Source organism: Struthio camelus, chromosome 28 (assembly GCF_040807025.1).
Source record: "Struthio camelus isolate bStrCam1 chromosome 28, bStrCam1.hap1, whole genome shotgun sequence".
NCBI classification, from domain to species: domain Eukaryota; kingdom Metazoa; phylum Chordata; class Aves; order Struthioniformes; family Struthionidae; genus Struthio; species Struthio camelus.
Genome location: NC_090969.1, coordinates 2223228 through 2234544, shown reverse-complemented (window position 1 = coordinate 2234544; position 11317 = coordinate 2223228). Strand labels below are relative to the sequence as shown.

The window sequence follows — 11317 nt, the reverse complement described above, 5'->3', positions numbered from 1 at the left end:
TAATAAAAATGGAGAAGGGGGATCCGGGTAGGCACCCGCACGGGACCCCACGGCCGGGCGACGGGAGCTGCGCGGCGGGTGCCGGGAGCAAACGGTGGCCTCGGCCGGGGCCACAGAGTCACTGTTTTATTCGGAAACCCAGAGCGCCCACAAGCGCGGGCAGCGGGAGGTCCCCACCGGACAACGCCCTCGCGGAGGCAACGGCCCCCGGGGCCGGCTCGCTGCGGCCGCCCGGCGCTGAGACCCGCCGCGCTCGCTGCGCCTCACGCGTCCTCCTGCAGCGCCGGGTCCTCGACGCGCCGGAAGACGGCCGGGAAGGTCTTGCCGCCGTTGCGTTGCACTTTTTTGCCTTCCTCTGTGGAGGTGCCCAGGCGGGAAACGACGGGGTCGTCGCTCTGGGGCCGGAGAGGAGATGTGGGGTGGCGCGGAGGGGGGCAGCCGGGAGGGGTGACACCCCCCACCGCCGCGGGGCCGGCCCGAAGCCCCCAGCCCGTGCCCGGCTCTCACCAGCTCGGCCAACGGCACCTCCTCGAAGAGCGGGTGCTTGCCGAAGTGTCTCACGATCCACTCGTGCACCTCTTCCACGTCCGTGACGGTGTAAACGAGGCCCTGCGGGGAGAGCGGCGGTGGCGTCCGGGCACGGCGGCACAGTCGTGTCCCCCTCCCCAACCCCCAACCCCACCGCCCCGACCCGGCACCGCCGGCACCTCCCCGCCGCGGCAGGTCCCGCCGCCCCGGCCCGCCGCCCCGCGCCGTGACTCAAGCCGAGGCGAGACGTCGAGAGCTCATCGCTCACCTCCCGCCGCCGCCGCCACGATCCGTCGGCCGCGGCGGGAGGGATGGGCCGCGGCGCCTTGGGCACCCGCCCCGCCACCGGCACCCACCCCCCAGCCCCCGGCGGGCGCCCCGAGCTCACCCCGACGCGCAGCACGTAGGCGTACTCCGCCAGCAGCGTGGGGCTGATGATTCGCCATTTGTGCTTGGTTCTCTTGAAGTGGGGGTCGGGGAAGAGGAAGAACATCTTGCTGAGCTGCGGGGAGACAGGCGAGACGAGGAGGAGGAGGGAGGGGGGGAAAATTTTGGCTTGGCTGCCTCAACCTCCCCCCGGCTCCAACCCCCCCTCCCCATCGCCTCCGCCCGGAGACCCGCACGGGGGCCCCCTCGGCGGGACGGGGAAAGCCCAAAGCGGCGCCCAGGGACGGGCTCCCACGAACCTTTTCCCGAGCCCGTGATTCAGAGCCGGTGCCGGGAGCGACGGCGGCGCCGTTAACCCCGCGCGCACCGTGGTGTCGTCCCCCCCCCCACCCCAGCCCCCCAAAAAAGCAGCTCGACAGGCCCCCCCCCACCTGGCCTTTGCGGAAGAAGTTGGGCAGGTGCTTCATGGCGTTGGTGCGGACGCAGGCGATGTTGTCGTAGCGGCCGGGTTGGGCGGCGCGCAGCGCCCGGATCCGGTCGCGCACGTAGTCCGACACCTTCACGCGGATCTCCAGGCCCAGCATGAGCGTGCGGGGGAAGAGCGGCGCCAGCTCCACTGCGGCAGGACGCGACGGTTGGGTTGGGGGGGCGCGGGGGGTGAGCGGGGCGCCCACCTCCCCGTCGTTCCCCCCCCCCGCCCCGGCTCACCCAGCAGCCCGCCGTAGCCGCAGCCCACGTCGGCGAACTCCACGCCGGCCGCCACCGCCGCCGTCGCCGCCGCTCGCTCGGCCACCGGGGCGAAGAACGCCGGGTACAGCTGGGCCCAGTCCATGTCCTCGGGTCTGGCGGGGCTGCGGGGTGACACCGGGGCTGAGCCGCCGGGGGGCGGTGGGGGGGGGGGACGACGGCGGCCCGGCCCCCCCGTGGGGGCAGCCGGTGTGGGGCGGCCACCGGTTCAAGAGCCACCAAGCACCGTCATGTCCCCCCCCAGCCCTCCCCGGCAGCGGTGACAGGGCAGCCGGTGGCCGCTGTTACTGGGTCACGCCGCCGGGCGTCACCGGGCGGGAGGGTCGCACGGCACGGTGTTACCGGGGGGTGTTGAGGGGGGGTCTCGGTACTACCGGGAATGGGGTGGGGGGGGGGGTCCCAGGCCCTCGGTGCTGAGGGAGAGGGAGTGCAGGGCTCAGCTGGGGGGGGGGGGTCCCGCAGTACGCTGCAACCGGAGCTGGCAAAAGAGGGGGGTCCGGTGTGACCGGGGCTGGCGGGGGGGGGGGGCTCGGTGTAACCGGGGCTGGCCCTGAGGAAGGTCCCGGACCCCGTGTAACCGGGGCTGGCGGCGGGGAGGGGACGGGGACGCGGTGTAACCGGGGCTGGCCCTGAGGAAGGTCCCGGGACCCCGTGTAACCGGGGCTGGCGGCGGGGGGGGGGGCTCGGTGTAACCGGGGCTGGCCCTGAGGAAGGTCCGGGACCCCGTGTAACCGGGGCTGGCGGCGGGGGGGGGGGCTCGGTGTAACCGGGGCTGGCCCTGAGGAAGGTCCGGGACCCCGTGTAACCGGGGCTGGCGGCGGGGGGACGCGGTGTAACCGGGGCTGGCCCTGAGGAAGGTCCCGGACCCCGTGTAACCGGCGCTACCGGGGCTCTCCGAAGAGGCGGGTCCCGGGGCCCCCTGCGCCCGGGCCTGGCGGGGAACGGGGCTCCCGCTGTCGCCGGGCGCGGCGGGCGGCGGCGGCGCGGGCCGCACTCACTAGCGCAGCGTGTGGTCGGCCAGCGGGTTGGAGTGCGCCCGCTGCCGGTAGAAGCGCTTCTGCGGCGGCGGCGGCGGCGGCGGCGCCTCCATGGCGGCCCCGGCCCCGGCGGGACGCGCCGGCGCCCGGAAGAGACGTCACCGCGCAGCGCTTCCGGCCGCGCGCGCCACCGCCCCCCTGGGGGCGGGGCCTCCTCAAGCCCCGCCCCCGGGCAATAACCTCCAGTAACCCCTGCTCCCCCCCCCCCCCCCGAGACCTCCAGGGGACATCCCAGTCCCCCCAGTGACCCCCAGGAGCCATCCCAGTCCCCCCAGTGACCTCCAGGGACCATCCCAATCCTCCCAGTGACTCCCAGGGGCCATCCCAGTCCCCTCAGTGACCCCCAGTGACCATCCCAGTCCTCCCAGTGACCCCCAGGGGCCATCCCAGTCCCCCCAGTGACCCCCAGTGACCATCCCAGTCCTCCTAGTGACTCCCAGGGGCCATCCCAATCCTCCCAGTGACTCCCAGGGGCCATCCCAGTCCCCTCAGTGACCTCCAGGGACCATCCCAGTCCTCCCAGTGGCCCCCAGGGGCCATTCCAGTCCCCTCAGTGACCTCCAGGGACCATCCCAGTCCTCCTAGTGACCCCCAGGAGCCATCCCAGTCCCCTCCTTGACCTCCAGGGACCATCCCAGTCCTCCCAGTGACCCCAAGGGGTCATCCCAGTCCCCCAAGTGACCTCCAGCGACACCTACGGACCATCACAATCCCTCCAGGGACCCTCTAGGGACCATCCCAGTAACCCCCAGGGACCATCCCATTGCCCCCAGTCCTCCCAGGGACCCCCAGGGACCATCTCAGTCCCCCCAGGCACCCCCAGGAACCATCCCATTGCCCCTAGTCCTCCCAGTGACCCCCAGGCACCCCCAGGGATCAGCCCAGCAACCCCCAGGGACCATCCCATTGCCCTCAGTCCTCCCAGGGACCCCCAGGGACCCCCACAGACCATCCCAATCCTCCCAGGGACCCCCAGGGACCATCCTATTGCCCCCAGTGACCCCTAGGGACCCCCATGATCCATCCCAATCCCCCCAGGGACCATCCTATTGTCCCCAGTGACCCCTAGGGACCCCAGGGACCATCCTATTGCCCCCAGTCCTCCCCAAGGGCCATCCCAATCCCCCCAGCACCCCTCCCATGACCATCCCGCTGCCCCCAGTCCCCCCAGGGACCTCCGGGCACCTGGCACACAGAGGCTTCAAAGCTCTTAGGGACCCTCATCATAGCCCACCCTCCCCCCCATTAGCAATTAGTGCCAGCCCCTAACGAGCCCCTGCTAACGGGGCTGTGGGGCGAGGCCGTTCCTGGCAGCGGGGCCGGAGGGGAATTCGGGCTGCGGCGAAGCCGGGGGCGATTTCTGAGAAGGGGCCGGGACGGGGGGGAGGGGGGGGTGTTGAGCAACGCTAGGGCCGGGGACGCCCACGGCAGAGCTGCCCCGCGTCCCTCTGTCCCTCTGTCCGTCCATCCGTCCCCCCGCCCTGAGTCACGGGAAGTCACGGGGCCGGAGAGGGGAAGGGGCACGTGGGGGGGGGGGGTGAGGGGGACTCGGTGCCCCGGCAGCCGGTCCGTCCATCCCCCCCCCCCAGCACCGGTGACGCGCGTCATGACGCAGGTGCCACCTGGGGGGTGCTCGCCGGGGTTAACGAGTGACGGCGCGGTGGCCGCGCTGGCCCGGGGCCCGCTGCTCGTTAGCCCCGGGCCAGGGTTTGCTCCGGTTACTCTTTATCCCGGCGCTGGGAAAGGGGCCGGGCGGCTGCCGTGGGGCTGGCGCGGCAGGGTGACATGGGGGCAGGACGGGGGGGGGTGACACCGGATGGGACGGGGACAGGATTGGGTGATACCGGGCAGGGAAAGGGCCTGGGACCAGGTGACTCCAGGACAAGGGGACGTTAGGACGGGCCTGGGGTGGGTGACACCAGGATAGGGGCTGGGCCCAGGGTGGACAGCATAGGGCCGGGTGGGGGACAGGATGGGGACAGGGCCTGAGGCAGGGTGACACCAGACCAGGTTAGAGCCAGGTTGGGGACAGGGCCGGGCACAGAGTGACACCAGGACGGGGACAAGGTGACACCAGACCAGGTTAGGGCCAGGATGGGGACACAGCCTGAGGCAGGGTGACACCAGACCAGGTTAGGGACAGGTTGGGGACAGGACCTGGGGCACAGAGTGACACCAGGATGGGGACAAGGTGACACCAGACCAGGTTAGGGACAGGATGGGGACATAGCCTGAGGCAGGGTGACACCAGACCAGGTTAGGGACAGGTTGGGGACAGGACCCGGACAGAGCAACACCAGGATGGGGCAGGACAGGGTGTCCCGGGCCGGATTGGGGACAGGACCCGGGGCAGGGTGACCCCAGGGCGGGACAGGACCCGGGGCAGTGACCTAAGCTGGGTTGGGGACAGAATGGGGACAGGGTCACCCGGACCGGGTTGGGGACAGGTCGGGGCCGGGCGCCGCGGGGCATCCGGCACCGCTGAGTCCCCCGGGGGTGGGAGCGGCCCCGCCCCTCACCGGAGCGACGTCCGCTCTGGCCAATAGGAGCCGCGCTCCTGGGGGGAGGAGGGGGCTGGCCGGCGCCAATCGGGGAGCGGAGGAGCGGCGAAGCCCCGCCCCTCCGCCAAGATGGCGGCGCCCAGCGGCCACGTGGAGGGCGCGGCGGCCGGGGCCGGGGCCGGGGCCGGGGCCGGGGCCGGGGCCGGGGCCGGGGCGCTGGAGGCCGTGTTCCCCCGCGACCCCGAGCTCTTCGCCGACGCCTTCCCCGAGGAGAGCCGCTACCGGCTCTGCGGCCGCGTCCTCCGCATCGCCCAGCACCACGGCGGGCGGCTCGGCGTGGCGGCGCCCGTCTGGGAGGCGGTGCGGGGGCACCGGGGTCTGGAGGGGACCCGTAGGAACACCGGGGGCTGGGAGGGGGGGGACATCGGGGAATGGGGGACATCCCGAGGGTTTGAGGGAGACCCATAGGAACAGCAGGGGCACCGGGGGCTGGGGGAGACCCCAGGGGACCTCAGGGAATGGGGGAGACCCATGGGAACACTGGGGGATGGGGGGGGACACCGGGAAATGGGGGGGACTCCGAGGGATGGGGGACACATCGGGGGACACCAGGGAATGGGGGGGATGCATCGGAACAGTGGAGGATTGGGGGGGGACACCGGGAGATGGGGGGGGATCCCGAGGAATGGGGGACACATCGGGGGACACCAGGGAATGGGGGGGATGCATCGGAACAGTGGAGGATTGGGGGGGGACACCGGGAGATGGGGGGGATCCCGAGGGATGGGGGACACACTGGGGGACACCAGGGAATGGGGGGGACCCACAGGAACACCGGGGGATGGAGGGGGCACCGGGGGACACCGGGAGATGGGGGGGACCCATAGGAACACTAGGGGATGGGGAGGACACCAGGAGATGGGGGGGACCCCGGGGGACACCAGGGGATGGGGGGGACCCATAGGAACACCAGGGGATGGAGGGGACCCCAGGAGATGGGGGGCACCCATAGCAACACTGGGAGCACCGGAGGATTGGAGGGGGGGCTCTATCCCCAGCTGGGGGCTTCTGGGCTAAACGGGGAACCCGGTGGCTGGGGCAGGGGGTGACCGCAGGGGCCGGTGTCCCCCCCCGCCACCCCCCCTTCACAGGCCCTCGCCCTGTGCGGGTACTTCGAAGAGCAGCGCCTCGATTTCCGGGGCAAGAGCGTCATCGAGCTGGGCGCCGGCACCGGCATCGTGGGCATCCTGGCCGCGCTGCTGGGTGGGCACCCGACCCCCTCGGACAGCCAGTCCGACCCCTCCGCCCTCCCCGGCTCCAGTAAGAGCCCAGTAAGGAGCTGGGACCGGCGGCGTGCGCAGAGCAGCCCCGCGTTTATTGGGACTCGGTGACGGAAGCGGCCGCTTTTTATTTTGTTAGAGGGCGTCGAGGCCGGCGGATCGGGGAGGTTTGACGCCCCCCCCCCCAGCCCCCCCGCCGCTGCTTCCCCGCTCCCTCGCTGAAGCCCCTTCGCTCTGGCGCCCGCAGGAGGCGACGTGACCATCACGGACCTGCCGGTGGCCTTGGAGCAGATCCGGGAGAACGTGCGGAGGAACGTGCCGCCGACGCTGGCGCCTCAGCCCCGCGTGCGCCCCCTCTCCTGGGGCCTCGACCACGCCGCCTTCCCCAGCGGCTACGACGTGGTGCTGGGCGCCGACGTCGTCTACCTGCGGGAGACGTTCCCGCTGCTGCTGGCCACGCTGCGGCACCTGTGCGGGCCCCGCTCCGTCGCCTACCTCTCCTCCAAGATGCGGCGGGAGCACGGCGCCGGCTTCTTCTTCGACACGCTGCTGCCCCAGCACTTCCTGACGGAGCTGGTCCGCCGCGACGACGAGCAGGACATCAACATCTACAGGGTGACCTGCCGGCCCGAGGGTTGAGCCCGGCTCCGGATCGGGGTCCGGGAGGCCATCGCTTACCCGGCAACGATGCCGAGGGTGACAGCGGCGCTGGCAGGGGACGGCGGGGGCTCAGCCCGGGACGTGGCGCTTTGTGCAGCCCGGCCGGCGCCTGGGACGTCCCAGGAGTCGCCCTGAAGTGCATTAAACGGCGCCGGGACCCTGCGGCGCCTCAGCGACGCTGTGCTGGACCCAGCTGAGCCGGGGCGAGTTGGGGGGGACCGCCTTTGGGTGCTGGGGGGGAGGTGGGGGGGACCGGCCGGCTGCCAGAGGGGCTCTGCGGGGTGCAGGGGGCCTCGGCGGGTGGCTCTGGGGGACCTGCTGGGTCCGTGGGGCTTCTTGGGGAGGCAGCTGGGGACCGGGGGGGGGCTCCGGTGGGGCCTGCCAGGGGCTGGGAGGGAGGTCTGTGGGGTCTGGAGGGGCTCTATAGAGGTCCTGGGGGTTTTATCAGGGGCCGCGGAGGCCCTATGGAAGATGGAGGGGATTCTATAGGGGTCCTGGGGGCTTTCCCGGGGCTGGGGGGGGCTCTCCAGGGACCGGAGGGGCCCCATGGAAGCTGGGGATGCCCTATAGAGGACTGCTAGGGCCTGGGGCGGGGGGGGTGATCTATGGGGTCTGGAGAGGCTCCATAGGGGCCAGGGGGCCTCTATAGGGGCCCTGGCAGACCTCTCAGAGGGTCCCGCAGAGGTTGGGGGGGGCTATAGGGGCCCTGGGGGATCCAGGGAGCTCTATAGAGGCCCTGGCAGACCTGCAGGGGGGGTCCTGCAGAGGTTGGGGGGCTGTATAGAGGTTCGGGGGGTCTAGAGGGCTCTATAGGGACTCGGGGGGGGGGGTCCTGCAGAGGGCAGGGGGCTCTATAGGAGTCCGGGGGGGGGCTAGGGGGCTCTATATGGGCACTAAGGGATCTGAAGGGCTCTATAGGGGTCCTGGGGGCGGCTGGGGGGCTCTGTAGGGGCCCTGGGGGATCCGGGGGGCTCTATAGGGGCTCTGGGGGGCCCGCGGTGGGGGGGGAGAGGGGGCGGCCCGGACTCCTGGGACCCGTCGGGGCCCCCTTGGCCCCCCCCCCTCCTGCCGTGCCCGCCCCGAGCGGATCCGCCCCTTCCTCGGCCAATGGCGAGGCACCGTGGCGCGTCGGGTGACGTCAGGGCCACGCCCATTCCCGGGCGGCGCCCAATCGGCTTCCGCCAAGAGAAGACACCCTCCCCACTCCGAGGGGGGGGGAGGGGGATCTTGCGCATGCGCCCTGAGAAGAGGGCTGGGGAGTTGGGGAACGGAGCCCGTTTTGACCCGCGGCGGCGCCCGTAGAGCGGCGGCGTGACGTGCAACGCGCGCGCCGCGGGATGCAGCGGGTGGTGCTGGGCGCGGTGGCCCGGGTGAGCGCCGGGCCGGGACCGGGGCCGAGACCCCCCCCCATCCCGGAACCTTCCCGGGGCTTCCTTCCCCGCACCGGGACCCTCCGGGAGCCCCCACACACCCACCGGGGCCCCTCCCGGGGCCCCTCCGCACCCACTGGGACCCTCCCAGGCCCTTCGCCCCCCGACCGGGACCCTCCCGCCCGCACCGGCAGCCTCCGGGAGCCCCCACACACCCACCGGGACCCTCCCGGGTCCTTCCCCCTGCACCGACGCCCTCCCAGCGCCCCCTTCCCCGCGCCAGGACCCTCCCAGGCCCTCCCCCCCCACACACCGGGACCCTCCCGCCCGCACCGGCAGCCTCCGGGAGCCCCCCCCCCCCCAGGACCCTCCCGGGCCCTTCCCCCCGCACCGACTCCCTCCCAGCGCCCCCTTCCCCGCTCCGGGACCCTCCCAGACCCTCCTCCCCCAAACGAGACCCTCCCAGGACCCCCCCCCACTGGGACCCTCCCGGGTCCTTCCTTCTGCACTGGGGCCCTCCCAGCGCCCCCTGCCCCGCGTCAGGACCCCCCAAAGCCCTTCCACCCCCCCCCCCCCAGCACCGGCAGCCCCTGCTCAGACACCGACACCATCCCGGCACCCTTGTCCTCACACCGGGACCCCTCTGCCACTTAGTGGCACCGTCCCAGCCCCGCTCTGTCCCCAGATCTGTCTCCGAGGGGCCCGGAGGCCTGAATGGCCTGAGCGGAGGTGTGGGGCAAGGCGGCCCGGTGCCCGGCGGTGGCTCACGTGTCTTACCCCCCCTCCACAGACGGGGCTCTGGCCCCCGGCCCGGCTCTTCCGAGCCACCCCCCGGGCACTGGCGGCCGACAAGGAGGCGCTGATGAGGCTGCGGCGGAAAACAGGGCTCTCGTTCGTGCACTGCCGGCAGGCGCTGCTCCGCTTCGAGGGCGACATGGGGCAGGTGAGGGGTGGGGACGGTGGGGGTCCCCCCCGGGGCAGCCCCAAAGAGGGGTCGCGGCTGTGGGTCTGTCCCCTTCCCTACAGGGAGCCGCCGGCTGCCCCGTCGGAGCCGTTAACGGAGCGGGCCGGCGGCGGAGGGGCACTCGGGTGTGTCTCCGCTGGCACCGGCTGCCGTTGGGCGCCTGCGCGTCCCCGGGGTGCCCCTCACCCTCCTGGCCTCTCCTCGTGCTGCCTGGCGAAGACTCAGCTCTTGCTTTTCTCCCCTTTCCCCCCCGCAGGCCGAGGCCTGGCTCAACGAGCAGGCGCAGAAGGAAGGCTGGAGCAAAGCCACCAAGCTGCAGGGGCGGAGGACCAAGGAAGGTCTCATCGGGCTGCTGCGGGAGGGCAACGCGGCCGTCATGGTGGAGGTAGGCGCGGGCTGGAGCGCCCCGGTGCTGACGCCGTTCCCCAGCGCCTCTTGCAGGCGAATTCAGCCCTCGCAGACAAAAACCAGCCAGGGCCCCGGCCTTGGCGGGGGGGCCTCCCCGTGGGGCGGAGGAGCCGCAGGGAGGCCCTGCTCTGCTGAGGAGGTGACTGGGGCAGCTGGGGACGTTCGTCAGCTCCGCAGTGACCGAGGTTCTCGTAGGTGAACTGCGAGACGGATTTCGTGGCCAGGAACGTGAAGTTTCAGCAGCTGGTGCAGCAGGTCGTACTGGGCACCATGTCCCACTGCCGGGGCGCCGCCGAGCAGCTGACGTCCTACACCAAGGTGAGAGCTGCGGCTGGCCCGGGCGCTCCCCGGCCCTGCGTTTGGCACCTCTACGCGGCCCTTGGGCAACAAACAGTCCAGGGGCGACGGAGGTGCTGGGACGCAGGTGGATTGGATGGTTGGATTAAGCTTTTCCCTCCTCTTTCAGCATTTCCTGAAGCCGGATGAGTTGTCCCAGCTCCGGACGGGGCCCGGTGGGAGCCTGCTCAGCGACCAGATGGCTCTGGCAATAGGTGAGAGCTCTTGTCCCAGCTCCCAGGTGGGAGGAACCAGGCTGGGGAAGGATGGGAAGCGTCCAGACTGGAGCTGTGTCCTCTCTGGGGAGTGACACATCTGTCCCCTGCTCCCTGCCACGTTCCCCCCCCTCCCCGGGAAAAGGCAGGAGAGAAACCAGCCTCGGCCGCCTCCCGTGAACCCCAACCTGCTCTGGCTCCGCAGGCAAGCTGGGCGAGAACATGACGCTGCGGCGCGCCGCCTGGCTGGCCGCGCCGGAGGACTGCTACATTGCCTCGTACGTGCACGGCTCGCTGCCGGCGAGCGCCCCGCCGGCGGCCGCCGTGGCCATGGGGAAGTACGGGGCCCTGGTGGCCTGCCGGCTGGCGGAGCCGTGCCCCGAGGCCAGCCTGCGCGATGTGGGGCGGAAGCTGGCCCAGCACGTGGTGGGCATGGCCCCGCTCTCCGTCGGTTCTGCCGAGGACGAGCCTGGCGGCGAGACGGAGACCAGGATGCTGGCGCAGACCTTCCTGCTCGACCCCAGCGTTACGCTGGGCCAGTACATACAGCCGCACGGCCTGGCCGTGCTGGACTTCGTGAGGTTCGAGTGCGGAGAGGAGATAGAGCAGCCGCGAGCCGAATAGACGGCGAGGAAGAAAACGGCTTCTTGGGCCCAGCGCCAAGCTCGGCCCTGCGGTTTGAGCCTGGATCAGTCCCTCCGCGAGCCTTGCCAGAAACACGACAGCCAGAGAAGGTAAAAGAGTCGAATTGCATCGAGGGCCAGGCCTGGTCTGGCCCGGAGGAGCTGACGCGAGGGGCAGCACAAGCCGCTTGCGTGGCGGCGTTCCCCCCGTCATGTCTTACTCGGAACAAGGCAGAATAAAGAGATGCTCAAGCTCAGAGG

At 71.8% G+C, this 11317-nt stretch overlaps 3 protein-coding genes across 4 annotated transcripts; 2 read left to right on the top strand and 1 right to left on the bottom strand.

The window, feature by feature from the left end:
• Nucleotides 1-79: 79 nt before the first annotated feature.
• METTL1 (methyltransferase 1, tRNA methylguanosine) lies at nucleotides 80-2839 on the bottom strand. 2 transcript variants are annotated; one of them, XM_068921242.1, is made up of 6 exons: nucleotides 2661-2839; nucleotides 1624-1766; nucleotides 1347-1531; nucleotides 917-1030; nucleotides 508-609; nucleotides 80-395 (listed from the first exon to the last, which is right to left on the bottom strand). In XM_068921242.1, exons 1-6 carry the CDS (start codon nucleotides 2750-2752, stop codon nucleotides 264-266), a joined length of 768 nt encoding a protein of 255 aa, XP_068777343.1. In that variant the 5' UTR covers nucleotides 2753-2839; the 3' UTR covers nucleotides 80-263. The 2 variants fall into 2 exon arrangements, with proteins under 2 accessions (XP_068777343.1, XP_068777344.1); XM_068921243.1 differs by having other exon boundaries at nucleotides 2529-2790.
• A 2487-nt stretch (nucleotides 2840-5326) lies between these two features.
• Nucleotides 5327-7316, top strand: EEF1AKMT3 (EEF1A lysine methyltransferase 3). Its single transcript, XM_068921241.1, has 3 exons — nucleotides 5327-5560; nucleotides 6352-6463; nucleotides 6728-7316. Exons 1-3 carry the CDS (start codon nucleotides 5330-5332, stop codon nucleotides 7117-7119), a joined length of 735 nt encoding a protein of 244 aa, XP_068777342.1. The 5' UTR covers nucleotides 5327-5329; the 3' UTR covers nucleotides 7120-7316.
• Nucleotides 7317-8292: 976 nt separating this feature from the next.
• TSFM (Ts translation elongation factor, mitochondrial) lies at nucleotides 8293-11313 on the top strand. The gene is made up of 6 exons (XM_068921410.1): nucleotides 8293-8510; nucleotides 9301-9453; nucleotides 9731-9859; nucleotides 10078-10200; nucleotides 10349-10433; nucleotides 10639-11313. The coding sequence occupies exons 1-6, from the start codon at nucleotides 8478-8480 to the stop codon at nucleotides 11055-11057; spliced, it is 942 nt and encodes a 313-aa protein (XP_068777511.1). The 5' UTR covers nucleotides 8293-8477; the 3' UTR covers nucleotides 11058-11313.
• Nucleotides 11314-11317: the final 4 nt, after the last annotated feature.